The sequence below is a fragment of the Thunnus thynnus genome, chromosome 11 (assembly GCF_963924715.1).
Source record: "Thunnus thynnus chromosome 11, fThuThy2.1, whole genome shotgun sequence".
NCBI classification, from domain to species: Eukaryota; Metazoa; Chordata; class Actinopteri; order Scombriformes; family Scombridae; genus Thunnus; species Thunnus thynnus.
Genome location: NC_089527.1, coordinates 15,038,927 through 15,060,311, shown reverse-complemented (window position 1 = coordinate 15,060,311; position 21,385 = coordinate 15,038,927). Strand labels below are relative to the sequence as shown.

Genomic DNA, 21,385 nt, shown 5'->3' with positions numbered 1-21,385 from the left:
AGACCCATCGTTTTACAAATGCATTTTAGTGCCCTTAAATATTAATACAACTATATAATTGGTTAAATTTTGTCACAGTTTTGTTACAGTTATTTACGTATGTATTTTAATTCTAGTCATTTAATTTTATTTCTAATAACTCTGCAAAGCAGTGTGGTTGTTTTTAAATGTGTCCTCTACATAAATTGACTTGCCTTGAGTTCTTTTTCAAGGAAATTATACAGTATGTAGTAAGTGGCACGTGTTTGTGTACTGTTGTCAGAATAAGGGCAGTAACTCCAGTCCTGACACATCCGTATGTCAGTATGGAGTTCATTCCACTTCTATGCGGTCAGGAAAGAGAGGAGCCTTGACTGAGATAAGCAACCACAGAGTGGTCATCCAGAGGCAGAGGAGTGCAATGGTCATGCCAGAAACCACAAAAAACAAAACAAACAAAAAAAAACACATTGGTAAGAATAGTTTAGATGTAGGCATAAGAACAAGGAGAGAGATTTGATAAAAAATATAGAAATGCTGTAGATTGTGTAAACATTGATGCAATTTAATCTTGGGAATGGATATTTTGTACATGTCACATGTACAGTGAACTCCAGTCTACTTGCTGGACCGGCAGAAAATTTATTGAGCCAAGGCAGAGCTTTGCCACCGTAGCAGTGCTGACAAATGAGAGAAGACTGATGATTTCCACTACTTCTTTAATTGCTTGAACATGTGGCAGTCACAATCACTGTAAAATGCAGACTGGGTGATCTACTCCTTTAGCTCCTGTTATATTAAAATCAGTCTTTACAGCCATCAGCATGTCAGCAAGATTTAGATCTGGAGACTATTCTCCACCATTATTCCTCAGTCTAACGAGATTTTTATCACCATATTTCAAATAACAATTCCCTTTCTACTGATGACTCTAAAAAATGCAAGATTGGTCATATCAAAGAGAATAATGTGTGTTTGATTAAAAGTATCATATGGACCATCCCCAGTGGTCCTCTATGACCGAGGGCTATTATATATCCATCTTATAATGTGCATTAACTCCATTTGCCACTCATTAGCTCATTAACACTAACATGATTAAGGCAAAAGAGTCTAGAAGTAGAAGAAGACTGATGACTTTCAAGACTCTGATTATTTCCTCTCTTCCACTCATCTTCTGTCCTCTTTTAACTCTCATCTTGCCATCTTTTCCTTACCCCTTGTTTTGTTGCTTCCTCTTTTCCTTTGCTTCTGCACTCTCCTGTCTCTTCATCCTATCCAACCTTCTGATCTCTTTGGCTCTCTCACATCTTTGCTTCTCCCATACGATGTCACTTCTCCTTTTTTTCTTCTTGTTCTCTTTCTCTCTTTGCTTTTATTCTTTTTCACTTGTTCTGGTTCATTTTCTGTTTTCTTCTTTCAACTCTCCTACTTTGTTTCCATTTCTTCACTTGTCTCATCTCTTGATGAATAACTCTCTCTTCTCAACTCTTTAATCTTCTCAACTCTTTACTCATCTTAACTCTCTTTACACTCATTTCCTTTTATCTCAATTCTATTTATCTTTTTGCCACTTGTTCTTTTCTCTATGAACATGTTTCCTCTTTTGTTCCCTTAAATTGTCATCATACCCTCTCCTTTCTTCTCCCATCCCTCTTCTTCTCTTTAGGGGTAACCATCTGGGAGCTGATGACCTTTGGTGGGAAGCCATACGATGGAATTTCCACCCGAGATATCCCAGACCTGCTAGAGAAAGGGGAGCGTCTTCCCCAGCCACCCATCTGCACCATTGACGTGTACATGGTCATGGTCAAATGTAGGTAGAGCTTAAGTGTACTAAACGCCTTACAATATAATATAATCAAATGCAGCAGCACCATGAACAGAGTTCATATGGTCATGAAAAACCTGGTGTTTTCCAGGCATGGACACATTGCGGAAAAACATTTTAGCCCAAAGTGTTCTGGAAAATAGTTTCATGAATATTTTATTGTTTTAATGATTCGGTACAGTAGCATGTTGTCTTTCCTGTAGGGACGTCCATTCTACATAGTGGGTTACTCATGGACAATATATACTCACCAAGCACTTTATTAGGAACACTATACTAATACTGATTAGAGCCTCCCTTTGCTCTCAAAACAGCCTTAATTCTTCATGGCATGGATTCCACAAGATATTGGAAACATTAGTTTGAGATTCTGGTCCATGCTGACACGATTGCATCACATAATTTCTGCAGATTTTTCAACTGCATATTCATGCTGCAAATTTCCTGTTCTAACACATCCCAAAGGTGTTCTCTTAGATTCAGATCTGGTGACTGGGGAGTCCACTGAGCTCATTGTCACGTTCATGAAACCAGTTTGAGATGACTTTTGCTTTGTGACATGGTAGAAGTAGCCATTAGAAGATGTATAAATTCTGGCCATAAAGCAATGCACATGGTCAGTAACAATACTCAGATAGGCAGTGGCATTCAAATGATGATTGATTGGTATTCAGGTGCCAAAGTGTGACAAAAAAACATTCCCCACACCATTACACCTCCACCACCAGCCTGGACTGTTGACTCAAGGCAGGTTGGGTCCATGGATTCATGCTGTAGAAGCCAAATTCTGACCCTACCATCTGTGTGCCTCAGCAGAAATCAAGATTCATCAGACCAGGCTAAGTTTTTTGCCTATGGTGAGCTGCCATGGTCTTCTGCTCTTGTAGCCCAATCGCCTCAAGGTTCGACGAGCTGTGCATTCTGAGATGCTTTTCTGCTCAATACAATTGTAAAGAGGGGTTATCTGAGTTACCGTAGCCTTTCTGTAAGCTTGAATCAGTCTGGTCATTCTCCTCTGACCTCTCTCATCAACAAGGTGTCCACAGAACTGTGGTTCACTCTATGTTTTTTGTTTTTCACACCATTCTGAGTAAATTCTAGAGACTGCGTAAAAATCCCAGGAGATCAGCATTTTCAGGAGTCAAACCAGCCTGTCTGGCACCAACAATCATGCTCAGATAAAGTCACTAAGATCACACTTTTTCCCCATTCTGATGTTTGATGTGAACATTAAAGCTCCTGACCTTTATCTGCATCATGATGATTATGCATTGCACTGCTGCCACATGACTGGCTGATTGGATAATTGTATGAATAAGCAGGTGTACAGGTGTCCCTAATAAAGTGCTCAGTGAGTGTATATAAAAGCTTTGGAAAGACCATACAAAATGTAGATTGTGTAGACAAATATTTGCCATTTTGGAACATGGGAGAGGCAGTTTTGTTAGAGAACTGCCTCTGTAAGAGGGTCGTTGAATAGACTGGCAGCGGTTTTCTCCGGCAGCTGTGGCACCGCAACATGATGCATACTCATTCAATAGCCAAGCTGCTGCTCTGTGCAAAACAACAACCATGGTGAGGAGACCTGCCACAGTCTCTCTCTCCTCTAAATGTCAGTTTCAGATGCTGTGTCCATAAATGAAACACTAACAGCATTAACTGTACAGGGTTTTCCAGCAGTGTACACATACACATATATACAGTACACTAGGACTGAGTAGCATAACAATCAATATCACAACACTGATAAGAACATTTTTCCCATATCAATATATATCATGATATGGCAAATGTATGCAAAAATAATATGGTGAGTGTTTTCCACTGTTATGCTTGACATCAGATAAAACTCTTCAAATGTGAAACAAAACCTTGAGTAACTCGTTTTGTGGTTTAGTTTGAAATTACAATTTGCTTCATCATCATTCATTACAATCATTACGAAATGATATCATGATATGAGCATATCTAAAGTATTACAATACACCACCACTGATAATTTATTAAAGATATCAAATTATTAGCCATAAATGTATTTGGCAATTATTGTGGTTAATTTACTATACATACTGTACTTTTCATGTATACACAGAAATCACAGAATGTTTGGTCATGAAGATTTGATCAAAGTAATGGAAATCCATCATAACCCTGCATAAACTACAGCCTCAAAAATCAATGCATGCAATTAAATTGTCATCTCAGTCTCAGTCTCCACAAATATTAAACATTACAAGCTATAAAATGTATGCTGGTACTGCAGAACTCCTGTATGGGATTGCAGTATATTGTAAAGTTTTTCCAGTTTTTGTGTCCACCCCCTGTATTTCTAAACAGTTGAAATGCCAGTGGCTTTTATGGGTGAAGAGAAAGCCAAGTGGTTTTCAGTTGAAGCAAGCAAAAATAATTATTTTTATTGAGTGATTTTGAAAATGCCACAACAGCTGTTTTGTACAAAAGGATCTAGGTGGTGTCAAAGATTGAATCAGAAATATTACAATTCTAAAATTCAACCCAGCTGTCTCTTTTGAGTTCATCATTTCAGTTGTTTGTGTTACATTATGAATGCCACTGATATGTCTCTCTAATGGCACTAATGGTAGAAAATCCTTCAAAAATGACAAAGGTTAGGAGGAGTTCATAGAATTAGGAACTCACCACCCACCACCAACATGTTGTCCTTATTGGTCGGTCACTGTTGTCATGCTGTCAGGCTTTGGGGTCACAGGTGGCATCGTAACCTCTGGCCACTGCTGCCAGGACAAACACTTGGTGCCAGCGCCACCCCGACCTTGTCCTCTAGTCTCAGAGCTGAAGCCTCTGGCCCTCACTGTCACCTTGGCTCTTACTGACACCCAGAACCTGCGCCAACCTGGCAAGCAGACACACACGCACAACAGGGAGAGGTCACTGTCACCTGCCTGTTATGTGGCTTTCTTTGCATCACTACACACATATAAATCATACACTCTAAGTACGTGCACACTCCCACATGATGCACACATGTGATAGAAATTCCTCGTTTTCAGTTCAGTTCACTACTCCTAGTTTCGCTGGAATGAAACTAAGCACCAAGATAAAAGATGATCATTTTTAAATATGAAATCTCTTGTATCTGTATGTGTGTGCGTGTGTGTAAAGCCATATCGCTCTCTTTCGATCTCTATCTCTTATTTCCCTGGATACCTACAGGCTCCACTCAGGGCCAGATCACATGATTGCTTTGGCATCATACTCATGTGTTCACAGAGAAATTGGCAGAAGAGCGCATTACTCCATATGGCCATTCTAGTGATGAAGCAGTATTTTTTTTTTTTAGATTGGAAAAAGTGATTACAATAAAGACAACACCATTTTAAAAATCTGTAATTGTTCATTATGGAACAAATAGGGTAGTTTTATATGATAGAAATTTGTTTAAATAGAAAATCTTTTGAGATTTTTAGAAGTGGGAATTTTATGATTAGCAGTGTTTGCATCTGTCTGAATGTAAGTTTGATGACGAGATGCATTGAGAGGTTATTATAGGTCAGTTACTCACTCTTTACTAATTTGATCTCAGCATTATTATTACTATTAGATCATTTCATGTTGAAATACAGTAAATTACACTGCAGCCACATAAGCATGTGCTTCAAATGAAAAAAATGTGTTTACATTATTTTATTTAGTCCTAAGGATTGATGTCAACATCAAATTATTAGGGATGTTTTGTATACGTTTTGTATACAAATGGCACAGAATATAACATGGTATACATATTCAAGTCTGAGTCGGCAGAACCGTTGACACCAAAGTATTGAGAATACTGAACACATGCACCTTTCCTCCCATTTAGGTGCAGTTAAGTTCAGATGGAGTCAGAAAATAAACTGATATTTATGGGTGTAGATGAGGCTTTTCCTTTCTGCCAAGAATAACATTCTGTTAGAAGACTTGCACATTAATTGGTCAAATTTAAAGTCATTGGCTATTGGCAAAAAAATATAAAATATTCATTGGTTTAGTTCATCTATATCTGTCTTTGAAACCTCATATTCATCAAACACTAATATAAAGACATTTTTCCAGGCTGGATGATTGATGCGGACAGCCGGCCTAAGTTCAAGGAGCTGGCTGCAGAGTTCACTCGGATGGCTCGTGATCCCCAGAGATACCTGGTCATCCAGGTATGTGAATGTTGATGACTTCCTACAAGATCTGAATTAAATATGTCTTTGCAATGACTGTATGACTGTTAGGTCAGCCTTTGCATAAACTGCTTATAATGTATGGTGCAATCCATGGAAAAGACTGCACATTTTACATCCTCAAACCACCACAAACACACATATTGATGCAACTTTTCTCAGGGTGACGACCGCATGAAGCTCCCGAGCCCCAGCGACAGCAAGTTCTTTCAGAGTCTCCTGGATGAGGAGGAGCTGGAGGATCTGATGGACGCTGAGGAGTACCTGGTGCCCCACTCCTTTGAAATTCCACCACTGGCATACACTCCACGAACACGCTTGGACTCCAACAAGGTATTTGAGGTATATTTTCTGTATGGAACAAGTTGGATGTGGAAGCATTGGGTACATGTCAATTGTGATATTCATGGGACAGAGTCTGTAATGGCAGTAAACTTCCTAAAAGTCCTATTAGTGGTGGGTTGTTTGAACTGATGTGTTCAGTAGTTATCTTAGATTATTGGGGGGAACCAATTCTTTTCATTGAGACATACATTTACCTTTTTTTCCCGTTAGCTACCAGATGGCAGGGATGATATGAGCAGTGCAGTCCTCAAATGACTGGCTCTTCTCAAGTTATAAAATTTAAGATCCGAAATCTGGCTGATCAGCAGAATGAACTGTGTTGCAATACATGTGATTTTATTAGCATTTGTACTGTAGTGATGGTGATGATGAACAGGCCAGTGTTATTAAAAATGATTTTGATGTAGCCCCATAGCAAGTAATACAATTCGTAGCTTTCAGCTTCGTTTTGTTTATAGTTGTGACTTATCTTTCAGAGAATTCAAATGAAAAATCAACTATCTGGAAAGCTGATAGTAAGGGTTGTAACAGGCTAAAGATGTGGTTTAAAAGAAATATAACTAGCCCTATTTGTATGCTGGCACAAAGCGCAATGACACACTGGTAAACTGCTATTTTCCTGCGGTGCATTGAGGTTATTTCCTCGACTGCGCTAATTTGCTTTCTTGGTGACTCGCCGTGCGCCATAGTGGGAGGAGAGGTGCACTAGAGGGAATGGCTCAGAAAACTCATGCCCCGTGATATTGTGTCACTTTATTTGGTGAAGGCACACCCATATAAACCTCTCTGAAATCACACAAACTTTTTTAAAGTTTTGCTTGTCTTTACACTTTCCAGACAGATTCTTTCTGGTTTTGGAATAAATCCTTGCAAGACTGAATAAAGATAAATGCGTGATTCTTACCAACATCTGTCGTTCACAACAGCTAGCATCCTATACTTACAGCCTTTACTTTATCCTGTGGACTCTAAACCCATCTGAGGGTATCAGTTATCTATTTCATCTGCAGTTTCTAATTGGAATGATGTTGCAAATTGTCACACCACAATTAGACACACCAGGTCTGCTAGTTATATTCTGTGCACCTCAGCTTTTAACAACCCTGATCATTACCAAGATCACACAATATAATGATTAAACAAGCAACTATTTCCCTCCCAAACTGTCAGCAGGTACTTTGCATGTAAAACAGTCAAATCAAACAGATTTAAACTTTAAAAATAATTTCAGAAATAAAAAAAAAAAAACACAGCATGCAAAATACGAGCCCACATTTTAAATTCTACTTTCATTTTCTATATGGCACTACGGAGGTACAGATGGTTATTGTATGGATCATTGTAATGCCAAGTAAAATCACAAGCTATCATGCACGGAAAACATGGTGATTACTGAATCATCAACGTGTCCAGAGAAGTAAATTCAACTTAAAAAGAGTCATCAACTGCTCTTGGCTGCATGTATTCTTATTTGAAATGTTTTACGTCCTGGACAGAAACAAGTTTCCTCTGAGGATTCCCAAACTGTCAGTCATGATGGGGAAAGTCCATCCATGATGAAAGTAGGGAATGTGATTGGCCATGATTGCCACAGCCTCCAACATGCCCACCTATAATGCATGATAATGTATTCTCTCTGATCCCGCCCCATATCCAAATGTATAAGAGGTGTGCCCAGCAATCCTGGCCACAAACATACCAAAAGTGCTCTGGGCAAACTGCACAGGTTGCACTTGACTGTGATCTGCACCGCGCTCTGGGTTCACGAAAACAAGGCCCAATGAGTTGTATGGGTTGTATGTATACCAGCCATTCAACCACCATTATTTCAGATCAGTAAAAGTTCTCAGTTCACCGTACCCTTGTTGACATCCAGCAGCCTCCACACAAAAGTAGTGACATTTATATGCAGCTCCTGAACAGAAATCTGAAGGAAAACATTGATATACATCATTCTGCACAATGAAGGTCAAACATCCAAGTGAAGTAGCAATGAACAAAATGCATTTTTGAGTGGAGGGCTTGAAACTTTAATATTTAACTTAGTAATTGGTTATTTTTTCTTTGTAGAGTAAATTATAATTTCTTATAATTTATCCTTAAATTTCACATAGACTCTTGATTACCATTTCTAATTACCATTTTTTTGGAGTTTAGTAGCAGGGTGACTGGCATTGAACCATGACTGAGAAGGATACAATATGAAATCAAATTAATCAGATCAGATCATTTAGATGATCTGTAAAGTGATGTGAGAATGAGTTTTCTATGGGTGTCTTGCAGGATTCTCCTGTTCAAACACAAAAGATTGAAATCTTAAAACAGAGCTCACACAGCTTTCTCAGTTTCACTCTCATCTTCCTCTTGCTCTCTTTCTCTGTCTTTCTCCATCGTGAAACTCCGGTAATTGCCTTCTTCAGCCAGATTCCTTCAGTTCTTCAACTGAGCACCGTCTATCTTTGGACTTAAATCTATCGCAAAACCAGTCACACAGCCAGGCAACTCAGCCATTTTGTATTCCAATATCCTCCTGTGTTTGTGTCAGGATAAAAATGCCTTCTGAATGCCAAAGAGATGCATGACTCTTTTCCAGCTCTATTTGGTGCATTTCAGAGGATGAAATATTATTTATTTGCATAATATTTGTAAAGTTATCCTCCTCTATTTTGAGGCTTTCTTAATGGGGTGGACACTGATTTCACTTGATTAAGCTCATACATATAAATCCACATAAATCATGTAGATGATTGTAATGGACACAATTACTGTATCCAACAAAATTAAATATTTACACATAAATATTATTTTCACTTGCATAGCTGTATAGCATAACTGAAAGCTTTCCCAAGATTCACAAACACATTGTCATCATTACACTTGAAACTGCCATTATTGATATGTATCCTGTCTAACTAACGACGCTGAACAATGTAAGTTTTGTATTGTGTTTCTAGTGACCATGACAACATTCCTGAGTGCATGGTATTTGCAAGTTTAATAGCGATGGTGTGATTTTCATTTGATGGGCTTGGCCAAGATGGCCATGATTTAGAGAAAATAATATGACTGTGACTTTGGCGTTTCACTTTTATAAACATTATTGCAAGAAACTGTATTATGTGTTCAGGTTAGTGACAGTATTTTCTGTCAGAATACTGAGATAAGAGAGGAAGAAGGAGGATGAAGAGGTGTAAATGAAGACTGAGAGAGGGTGATTTAGTAGATATAGTAGTAGGGGAATGAGAACACAGCATGAGCTTTGGAGCTTCATCTAATACCTGCAAGCCTTAATGCAGATCACTGCATGGGAGAGTGAGGAAAAATCCAACAGTTAGACTGACAGTGAAAGAAAATGATGCAGTTACAATGAGCAAGCCTCTTAAAAAGTCCCTTCATAAGTATAAAAGTATCCAGGCAGTGTTTGACCAGAAATGTTGGTTGAAAGCTGCCACTCGCTGTACTGAGATCTTAGTAAATTTGAAGTTGAATGTCCCTATCAAAAAAAGTCCATGAATTAAGAACCGTCCATATTTCTCTCAGATTATTATTTTGTCTTTGCCAAAGACAACCAGTGTAGTATTAATAAAACATTTATCAAATATGTGAATACACAGACCAGCATTACAGTAAATCATAGTTAGATAACACTGACTGACCTTATAAAATCCTAATAAAAGACTATATATATATATATAGTTCTGACTCTTACAGGACTGAAGAACCATTTTTTGTGGTAAACAGGTGGCCAAAAGTCATGGATAATTAGGGAACCTGATCAAAACTGGTGATCTAAATGGGGATTTTAACTCATACCTTTGACTACCAGCCATTTACTGACTTTACCTTAAAATGAGTGCAACAGGAAAATAACAAATGTTCTATCTTATTGGTATGGTTACAAACTTTTTACACAGGACACTGTGAGACGGTGTAAAAATGAAAACAGCCCTCTTGCTGGATAAAAGGAAAAAAAAGATGAATCAGAAAAGAGCACCCGGCGAGGTTCTAAAAAACTCCTTTTTTGTTATGAGCGTAGACACAAAATGCACACAGCAGGGTAGGGCTGATATGGCTAGTTTAAGGCTTTGCTGCGTGGAGCCTTTTAATTAAAATCCTTTTAATGAAATTGTCCTTGGCAGTCATGCTGTTATGTTATTGTTTGACACTGCTAGTAGTCTCCCCTGCCTGTCACATTCAGAACTTGAATTGCCATTTTTTGGACATTGTATAAAATTTCAAAATTAACGATATACTTGTATTATTTATTTATTTATTTATTTTTGTTTTATTTGTTTGTTTGTTTGTATGATTGCACTAGTAAATCAAATCGCAGCTTTCAGAACTAGGGTATAGACCAAATATTGGACAACACACCAAATAATTTCTTCACTCACTCACTCTTGACCTTTAATCGTTCACCATCCACAGAAGAGCAGAAAAAAACTTTGCCATTACTAGCCCAGTAAACTGATATTCTTGTAATTCGGTCTAAAATTCCTGCTTTTCTGTTCTTTCCAAATCCTCTGTCTACTCTCCTTCTACTCAGAACCAATTTGGCTACCAGGACCCCAGTTTCAGCATGGAGGATATGCTTGCCACCCTGCCCAGAGTGGTCTCTGTTCCTCCCGTGACTGGAGGCTGCCTAGTGCCCCAGGACCTGGCCTCAGTGGGGCAGATTGGTGGTGGATTTGTCCGTGGCAACCAGGAGGACCCACGCTGTAATGGTACCCTGAGGAAGCAGGCCTCCCCAAGGTCAAGCGCCCTTGGGGTTGGCTCAGTTCTCACTACTGGACAAGGTAGAGGGTTATCTGCACAATAATGTAAATAATGTTGTTGCTTTAAGTAAAGCAATGCTCTGATTAAGCCATTGAATTATTTTTGTATTTCTCCATTATATTTATTTTTACATCAGCAAAGTATATACTTTAATTAACCATTATCAAATTTTACATGGCAATGCAGTATGTCTTGATGTGTTAAAATAGGGTTGTAAGTGTTTCTTGAAAATATAACAGTGGACACAGAGGTTACAGCGGAAGGTAATACTGTGTGGTTCTGCAGATGTGAACACTCAAAAGGGTTGTTTCACAGAAATATATGTGAATAATACATCTGAAGGTAATGAGGTTCAGTTTGTGCTCTGAATAATGTGCGTTAATAATGTGTGTTTGTGTGTGTGTGTGTAACCCTGTCTCCTAGAAATCATGTTCATATACAACTAAACTGTGTTCCCAATTACATTGTGTTGACAAACATACTCGCTGCCTGGATTATGTTCACAGGTAACTTTTTTCAATGAATTAAGCACTTCATTCATGTATCATTCTGCAGTCGTAGGGAGGAGGTCAGGGTGGATGGGGAATGTACAAGATACAGGACTATGACAGCACAGACTGGGGTTTGCATCCTTAGAGGGTCTTTTAGTAGTAGACTTTTTTAGGTGACCAAAATGTTACAATTAACTTTCATAAATGGAAAACACACTGTGAAATAGCGGCAGCTATGCCTATAGTCTGTGAATCTGGGGTTATGCCATTGTTACATTACAAAATCAATGTTGTTGCTGTGGCAGCACCTTGTCAATCACAAGGTAAGCACGCCCTAAAGCTTACCCTGCTTTATCGTCTATTTTTCTCTAAACGGGACCATAATTTACAAAATGAACATCATACTGTATTGAAGAAGACTTGAAACTAGCGATTGAGACCATTAACTCATTAGGAAAATGTTTACTGAGTTAATAAATTAAGTGAGAAGTAGGGTCTCATTGACTTCCTTACAGTCTGACTTCTTTTTGCAACCAGTGGAGTCACCCCCTGCTGGCCAGTAGAAAGAATGCAGGTTTAAGGCACTTCTGCATTGGCTTCACTTTTTAAAACGGGAGCTACCCACTTGATATGGACGCAATTTCTAAGAAACAAGGTTGCTCTAAGTAGACAACACAGTGGCAAAGACAAAATTACTTACATTTTTGTCTTTAAATCACAGGGTCTGAATAAGTGAATACACATGCTTGCAAGTTGGGAAACTGATAACTTTAAAATATATTCTGAATGTGATGCACAGCCTTCGTGATGGTAACATGAATCAGTCAATCTGTCTATATTCATACCACTGAGCAGCACATTTTTGCCTCCTTTCCAGAATTGTTTGGTTAGGAAAAGGTGAAATCAAGTCTAAAATAAGCTGTATCAATACATGTGCATCTACCTACTGTGCATTCACTGGGGAGTGTGAGAGTGTGTCATACTGATGTGGATCCTATTCATGCACTGACAGTGATCTATCTATTGTCAACAGATGAAAACTAAAAAGGAAATGCATTTCTGGTCACTAAAACCCCCATATCCCAATGAAAATACTAATAATCAAAGTGCTTGATATTAGTGTCCTCCATGGTAGCCATAGCCATGAGTTTAGTTATAGGAAAACATAGTTACATGATGGTGCTTGTTTATTGATGAACAATGACCTACATTAAAAGGATGACAGATATACCATATTCCACAAATCTCAATCCAAGATTTAGTATTAGCACCCAGACTCCACACTGAAGTTATTAGAAGACAGTTGACAAATTGTCAGTTTTTTTTAGTATGATTGAATTGTTGCTTCTGTGGAGGATTTCCTTTGTTTTGTACTCTAGTGTTTTACTCCTTTGTACTGCTACATTTTGTTTAACCTCTTAATTTGCATTTCGACAGCGGCTGAGATGACTTGTAAGAAGGTATAAAGTACTGTAGGAAACAAGGCCAGAGAGAAATCTTCTCTGCTTTCTCCGTGTGCACATGTCCTAGAATCAGCAACGTTTGGAGCAACCTTTTCTACTTTTTTCTTGTTCCTCAAAATAAATGTTTGCATCATGAAGAAGAGAGTTTTTGAATAATTTCCTCAACACTTCCTTTCTTTCTTTCTGCTTTCCAAGGTGGAGGGGAGGACAGTAGTGGGCAGCGTTACAGTGCCGACCCAACCGGTCTTCTGGCAGAAAGAGGAGCAAAAGGAGAGAAGGACCAGGATGTATACATGACTTCCATGAGAGATAAGAACAACTCAGGTTGTACTTTGACAGTTTTGAGCACTATTGTATGTGTCCATAAAGTCAGTGGACATTTTGCTGGATGGATATATAACTGAATTAAATAGAATAGTTTACACATTCACATTTATTTATATTTTACACTTTGATATATGATATGCAAACCCAAATCATGCTGAACTGCAGGCTTCATATTATAAGCATTATTTTGGCCTTTATGACATTTTATTGGCTGTAATAACATAGTCTTCTACACGCACTCATTCTGAAGCCTTTGAAATAATTTCACAAGCATCTCTATTGACCTACAGCAAAGATCGACTGAGATAAAAAGGTCTTAACTAATCTTAAACTCTTCTTTCTGTTTGCAGACTATCTCAACCCTGTAGAGGAAAACCCCTTCGTCACACGTCGTAGGAATGGTGAAGCCCATGCAGTGATTGATGGAGCAGGTTGCCACACCCTGCACATGGCTGGTGCTGCTGCTGCCCCCAAGAGCCAGTCCATCCACGGGAATGATGAGTATGTCAATGAGCCACTGTACCTGAATACCTTTCTTAACCCTGGGGACAAGAACGGATTGGCTGGTGCTGTCTCCATCTCTGGCCCTGGGTCCTCTGCTGCCCAATCATTATCGCAGACAGTCAACCCGTCAACATCAAGCCACACCGTCTCCTCCTCTGGATATGTGATTCCCCCTGGCCACCTTCCCCACCCATCATATCCATCACACACCCTGCATTCGGGGCATTCAGGACATGCCCTGCACTCAGGGATTACCAGCAGCACCATCGTGTTTGATAAGAAAGGCAAAAAGGCCACTTTTGACAATCCTGAATACTGGCAGCACAGTCTCCCCCCGAAAACCTCACTGCACAACCCTGAGTACCTGCAGGACTGCAGCACACGCTTCTTCTACCGGCAGAATGGACGCATTCGCCCTGCTGTGGCTGAAAACCAGGAATACTTGTCCGAGGCTGCTATGAAAGCCGGAAATGTGTTGCCACCCCCTCCATACAGACAGAGGAACACTGTGGTGTAGTGACCCCCCTGTAGCACAGCAAAGGGATGAATAGAGGGATAGGGGTGGAGATGAATGGACCTCAAACAGTCCTCTCGTTTCCATGCAGTATTTCTCAAACTGGGTTCTCCTTGCACCCTCCTCGAACACTTATCTCTGTCATGTCTGATTGCAAGTCTTTTCTTCTCACTCTAAGGTTCTGCCTTTTTCTTGACAGTACTACAATAACAGTCACTGACAGCCTCACTTTACACTCAAACCATCTTTTTTAGCTCCATCCTTGAACATGACCCCTAAAGGTTGGTTCTGTCCTAAAGCAAATTGTCCTGCCATCATTAGTGCCAGAAACACACAAAAACACAGATCTTTAATAGGAAAAAAGGGAGAAATAAACTGAGGTTAGCCCAAAGAGAGAATTATTGCCATGACCTTACATACATTATGATTGCTTTTCTTTATATACCCATAAATTACTCTTTCCCGTGTGCTTTTAGCATACTTTTCACCCAACTAGATGTACACATTGCAGTATGCACACATTGGGTGCAGTCTGTGAATGACACATGCACATGGAGTTGTGTCGTGACTTACCAGCAAACCTGCAGTCATGCTGAAAAGCCCAGATGTGGCTTGCATGTCTGTCCACACGCTTCTTTTACATGTTGCTACACCAGTAATGGAATTCAAATATTTATCACATACAGCTCATATCATACCTAAACATGTGAACATGCCGCCAGCCTTGACACACCAATAATAACCATACATTAATTCATGACTAAATACACACACATTGTCAGATAAGCCTGCTGCCACTTGAAATATATTCTGGAGGAGAAGCTTGATTGACCTTGAGCTGGAAGACAGAGTGTGTCCATAATGGCAGTGTCAGTGCCAATGACAATCTCAGTGGTGTAACGCAGAGAAAGGGTCAACACCAAAGTAAATGTCACCACAGCTTTATGGAAAGCTGTGATATCACCCAGTACCTGGTGGAAAGCATCTGACGGATTATTGGCATGGATAGGGTGGGATTTAAAAGGTTGATTGCTCAGAAGATGACTCTTCACTTCCCACAATGGTATCCCTCTTGTTCCCCTTTTCACACCAATGCAGTCCGAAGAGACAGCAAACCATCCAGTTCAGTATATTCATCATAAGATTGCTGTAAGCACCATGGTGACTGACATAACTACAGGACAAGGAATAATGTTACAGTGGAACTGGTGCTGGGGAATGGACAACTATTTAAACAGGGCAACAAGCATGACTGTTGAGCACATATAAACAGAACATGAGGGAGAAAATCACAATCTGGAACAGAGCATATAATAATCTTTTTTTTCCTTCTGTTTAGACATTAGAGATCCGTTTACTTTGTCACCTTGTCTTACACTGGATTTGACTAATGAAGGGCAGGATAAACAGCACAGACATCCAGCCACGAAACTGAACTGTGGAGATGGCAAAGAGGCAAACTCTGCAGATCTGTAAATAAGCCAATTAAATGTCATTACCAGACAGACACAATCCCAGAAAAAGGCTCTGTGAACTGGGCTGTTTCTGGAAAAGTACATCAAAAGATTTTTTTCATTTTTTTCACCTCTCTGTGTTCATACTATTGTATGTCATAAAAACAGAAAATTAACTTTAACCTTGTAGTCCTGACTGCAAGGCCTTGCTCTGTCTCTTAGGGTTAGGGGTGGTTCAGGAAGAGAGACTGTCAAAACTGTCTTAAGAGGCCTCCTCCATATTTTTACAATGGAAAACTACAAGAAAATGGGACACTTTCTTTTGTATTGGTGTTTGACAATAATGGTGAGACATAGTGCTGGACAGTATACCGATTCATCCGGTATACCAGTTTTAATTTCCCATACAATATGAATTTTTCATATACCGCTATTCTGGTACACAGCTGAAATAATTGCTGTAACTCTTCAATAGGCCGCAAGAGCGCTACAGGTGGGGCAAGCCGTGTAGAGTGTGTTGAGAGGGGACCCCTGTTAACTGCGTAACCTTACCACTAACAGTTAAAACTTCATAACACAATTAATAACCCACAACTAACTCTCTTTAACAGGGCAAAACACCATGGTACACAACAATTTGTGACACATAAACAACTTGTAACGCCAATTGTACATTTACAAAATTACACCACCAAACAGCATGCTGGGTACAGCTCGCTAGCTTGCCAGGTAGCTCCATTATTGAGATTCCAGAGATTCAGACTGAGATTTGGCAAAAGAGGCCTCACATAAAGGGCAAGCTCCTTCAGCCTCCTACTGCTTTAAAATAAACATGATTTTTACATGAATCATTTCAAATGTTTGTTTGTTAGTCTGAACAAATGTAACCACCGAAACTAGCCGCCTGTAGCAGCATTATGGCTAACTGTACAAGGAACTACACTCGGGGCAGTTTGCACGTCCGTTTGTTTACGTCTGAGGCTGTGGATAATAAGCATCTGTTCATGCTAGAGAAGTAGTAACTTGGTAGATGAAATAAAATGTCTGCCAGCTTCCAAATTGCAAGGATAAAATGACAAAATCCACACTAAACAGTTTTCATGGACTTCTGTTGAAGGATGATGAGACTTGCATACTGTAATTCTTCACACAATTATGTGTTGTAATCGCATTTTTCTTACCATGTGGCGCTGAATGTTTGATCCAGCCAGCCTCACTTTTTTCCTCCAGTTGATTCTGTGGAGGTGAAACAATCTCCAGGATGACAATGTTGATAAACTGTTCTGCATCCATTCTTAGTTTTTCTTCTTTATTCTGTTTTATCTCCTCTGTGTACTCAAATAAATATGGTTGACCATTCAAAGTGAAATGACTCACAATCATCCTCAAAAAAAGTCCACAGGATAATCCGTCATTGTGCTTAATTTTTTTTAGTTTTATTACAGTCTAACCGCATTGAAAGTCAGCCATATACATGTAAACAAACCGGCGTGCACGGATGAATGTTGGTGGTTCGGTTATCCAGAAAACTGCCCGGATATAGACCTCTATGCAGTTAGCCATAATGCTGCTACAGGCAGCTAGTTCCTATGTTTACTTTCATTCAGACTCAGAAACAAACTTTTGAAGCAATTCATGTAAACTCTATGTACTCTTGACAGTAGAATAAGCCACTATAAACCTATATAAAGGCTCAGTCATGCAAAAAAAAAAACAAAAAAAAACAACCCATGATACCATGAAACCACCCGAATGTTAAAAAAAATACCATGATTCAAATTTTTGGTCATACCGCCTAGCACTAGTTAGACGTTACTGAATCAGCTTTCTGTACACATACATTACTGCCAGATGCTACAGTAAACTCTGTTACTGATGGAGACCACTAGCATCTGTTGTCAAATGACTTTGAAGCCTAATTTAGGCTGGGGTTGATAATCTAATAGCACTTACTGCTCTGGCACAGCCAGATGACTTTGCTGTTATTCTCGCTCTAAGCGGCAGTTCATTTTTTCATCATGTTGCAACTATAACTCACAGTGAGACAATAGATTCTTTCCACTGCACTGAGGCCCTGTGTTACCTGTTGATAGTACAGGAGTATCCCAACATCATCCTGAATATCATAGTTGTAACAGGACAGGTTGGGCGATATGACCATACACCAAGTGATAGAAATTTGTCAATTTTTGAATATATATAGCTATCCCTTTAATATCTCTCATTTTACTAGACTGTTGCAGGTACTGATGGAAATATTTGTTTAACAGGATTTTTGAATCAATCCCTAGTATGGTTAAACTTCCAAAAACACTAGATCCAACATTTCCCGTAGTGCAGCTCAATAGCGTCTTTCATAGGACCCTCTCTGCCACCTAAATGCCCACTTCTTCCAAACCCCACACCTCCAAGGGCTTTTTGTAAAAAAAAGTCTCAAGCCCAAGCAGACATGATGTCATCAGGGTTATTCTTTCAAATATTAGAAAGCTCCCTCTAGAGGAATAGAAGAAATTATATAACTTTTTTTCACACACTGAGTAGTAGTCCTTGTGACAAGTAAATTGAACATTATGTGTAAAATCAGTGGGTCTTTAACTGAAAAACTGACATTCCCATTGGGTTATTTTATCTACAGTCAGTGGTTAAGAACAGTTTATCAATTAAAGTTCCAGAAAATGTACTATAGCACAATCTACATGTATAGTAATATTGCATTATAAACCCACAGAACCATGAAAGAAAACTAATTATCCATATCGCCCACCTTACGTAATAGATGATAACATCATGAAAGTTGGAGACCGACCAATGCCTGTGCATGTCTCACTGCTGACATACCAATACACAACCACTGTTACACAACTTTGTGCCTCTACACAGAAAATACCAGGCAGAGCGAAGATTCAGACAAACAGTACTGATGATTTACTGTCCAAAACACAGATGTTGCCCAGACGTAGTGTTTTCTCCCCCTCTCAGGTTTTATGGGAAATAATTATCATCCAGTTGAGCGCCAGCTGAGGCACAAGTTGCCACAGCATAAAGGGATGTCAGACCTATTGAAATGAAAGAATAATGGTGGGCAGATTAGTGCCATAATACCACAGTAGAATCAATGATGAAACTCAAATGTGAATTTTGTAAGTGGGAGGGTGGGATGGGGGGTGGGACAGATGGGGGCAGGGTTTAAATGGTAAATCTTGAAGTCGGCACTATGTTTAGTATCACTTTGGCATTGGCATTACTCTGTTACTAACCTGATTAAGCTGTGCTAGATCTGTCCTCTCACACTTTCTTGATTTATTGATTTATTGATCTTGATTATTCTGCTGATTTCAGATTTGCTAGTCTGAGCTTTAACTCATGTATACATTCGTCTTGTAAATGTGTGCAATGAAAATGTCCTCTCTATGTTTTTACAGTTGAAAGTCAGTTATATAAGTTTATTTTTACCATCACCAATAAGGTATTCATAATAGTGCTTGTAGACTACTGTATGGCCGTGCAATGGCAGCAGTGGAGAGTCACCAAAAGGTTTCGTAATGGATCTCAATGGAAAAATAAAGCCAATGTTCTGGAGGAGAAAACCTGCTGGCGCTCTCAGCCGGCAAAGATCACAAGGGGCTTTTAGCTTTTTGAATGCTAATTCATCCACTTTCCCTTGTTGTTCTGGGGGGAAATCATGTTACCCAACATCTCGACCTAGTGCGCCAGCTGAGAAACCCTGAACGACAGGCAATAGGTTGTAATCCTGCAGCGGGAATAAAACTAACGTATTAGCATTCCAGAAATGTTACCAGACCAATGCATCAATGTTACAAAAGCTAGCAGGGGAGAAGCTGCAAGTGCACTGTAACTGGCAGTGGAGACCAGAGGTGATTGCCATTCTTTCTTTCTCCTCAGAGATGACTGTAGGATTGTATGTAGCAAACACTGTTCTGCAGCTGAAACAGTGAAAACTGAAAAGCAGTTCTGTTTGGAGTGAATACAAACAAAGATTAAAACAGAGGAAAAAATGATTGTGGTCAAATGTTAACATGAATCATAGTTTCATGTGAGAAGATATTATGTTCGGTGAAAATGTAAGCCTAATAGGTACAGTAGGTATTCAAAGGAGCACAATAACTCCCCCTCAATACTGACTGCTCACCCAGTAAATCAGCCTTATAGTAACAGTTATATTTATTTTGTGCATCTACTTTTGTTTTGGGGGTTTAGTGTATTTTAATGTTATCATAAGTATTGTAAATGGTATGTAAAGTTTTGTTTTTACTCTTGTGTTTGCTCTTCAGGGTCTCATTGTGGCAACATGGAGTTTTTTGATATGCAGTTTAAAGGCTTCATCATCTTCATCATGTCAATCGTGTTCTCTAATCAACTTTAAAGCAATTACTAGCTCTGTCCCAATTCAGGGGCTGGATTTTTTTCAAGAATGTAGCCCACTAAGATGGGCCCTTCAGAGGATGAGAAGGTCAGGTTGAATCTGCCAAATGAAACAGCCTAAACTCACAGGCCAAGCTGCTGTTTGTAGGTGCTCCTTGTCAACTCATCAAGCAGTTGCCCTCAAATGGCCTATACCTTTTGAATACTAGTGTTAAACAAGAATAGGTATTATGATACCTGAGTTTACAGTAAAAGTTTGATAACTTCAACACATGATGGACAAATATCAATATAACATCCCCTTATCTTTAATTCCCTGCCATTAAGATGTCCAGGCTTCTAACAAACACAGGAGTCCATGCCTGGCCTCCATTATTTATACTGTGTTGGCTTTCTCATTGGTTTAGTAAACTTGACATAACTACCAGTGATAGATAACCTGAACACAAATGTTAAACATAGCGTCACATGATATAACCCAGCTTTATGAGTTGGCAAGGATTGCCTCACCAATCAAGTTCAAAACTGATTGGTGCACAATTGATAGTGTGATAATGAGGGCTGCAAAGCATACACCAGTTGTTTCACGTTTCAGATTTGGATTCACTTCTCAGCCACATTTTGTGGGACCTTTGAAATGGGACAACCCATGTCAGCCTTTTATGATTCAAATGACCCAGAAATGAAGACTTTGGATGGTTCAGCCCCTGGAGTGGGAGAGAGCGACTTTATTTATAGTGTGTGTTCTATTTCACTTTTCTATGCTTTGATTATTCATATTATGAGGACATTTCATTCAATCAACCTAAATCGTTTAAATGATCTTACTGTACCGGATAAACACGTGTTACATCTCAGAAAACTTTATTATTAATTTCTCAACTAGAAATAGTTTTGGTCAATGCATCATTAAACAAATCCCATATTTTAAAGGAGAATCATACACTATTTACCATTACATACTCTATCACAGATTTATATGTGTGTATTCTACAGTGCCACAATAACAGGGATAGATGAAAGTGGTTGAGTAAGCACAGTTTACAATATATTGAATTGATGGTAAAACTGTTAAATGAAATTAAGAATTATGTTTTAACCAAATGACATAAAGATTAAAATAATGGG

The 21,385-nt window shown here is 39.1% G+C and overlaps 1 protein-coding gene across 1 annotated transcript in view; it reads left to right on the top strand.

Annotated features, from left to right (window-relative positions):
* The window catches only part of LOC137192539 (receptor tyrosine-protein kinase erbB-4-like), a 351,735-nt gene extending 332,735 nt beyond the window's left edge, over positions 1–19,000 (top strand). Inside the window, exons 23-28 of the mRNA XM_067603312.1 lie at positions 1,649–1,795; positions 5,882–5,979; positions 6,163–6,333; positions 10,892–11,141; positions 13,271–13,399; positions 13,753–19,000. Of these exons, the coding sequence (XP_067459413.1) occupies positions 1,649–1,795; positions 5,882–5,979; positions 6,163–6,333; positions 10,892–11,141; positions 13,271–13,399; positions 13,753–14,423 (1,466 nt within the window). The 3' untranslated portion in view covers positions 14,424–19,000. The remainder of the gene's footprint in view (positions 1–1,648; positions 1,796–5,881; positions 5,980–6,162; positions 6,334–10,891; positions 11,142–13,270; positions 13,400–13,752) is intronic.
* The last annotated feature ends 2,385 nt before the right edge of the window (positions 19,001–21,385 follow it).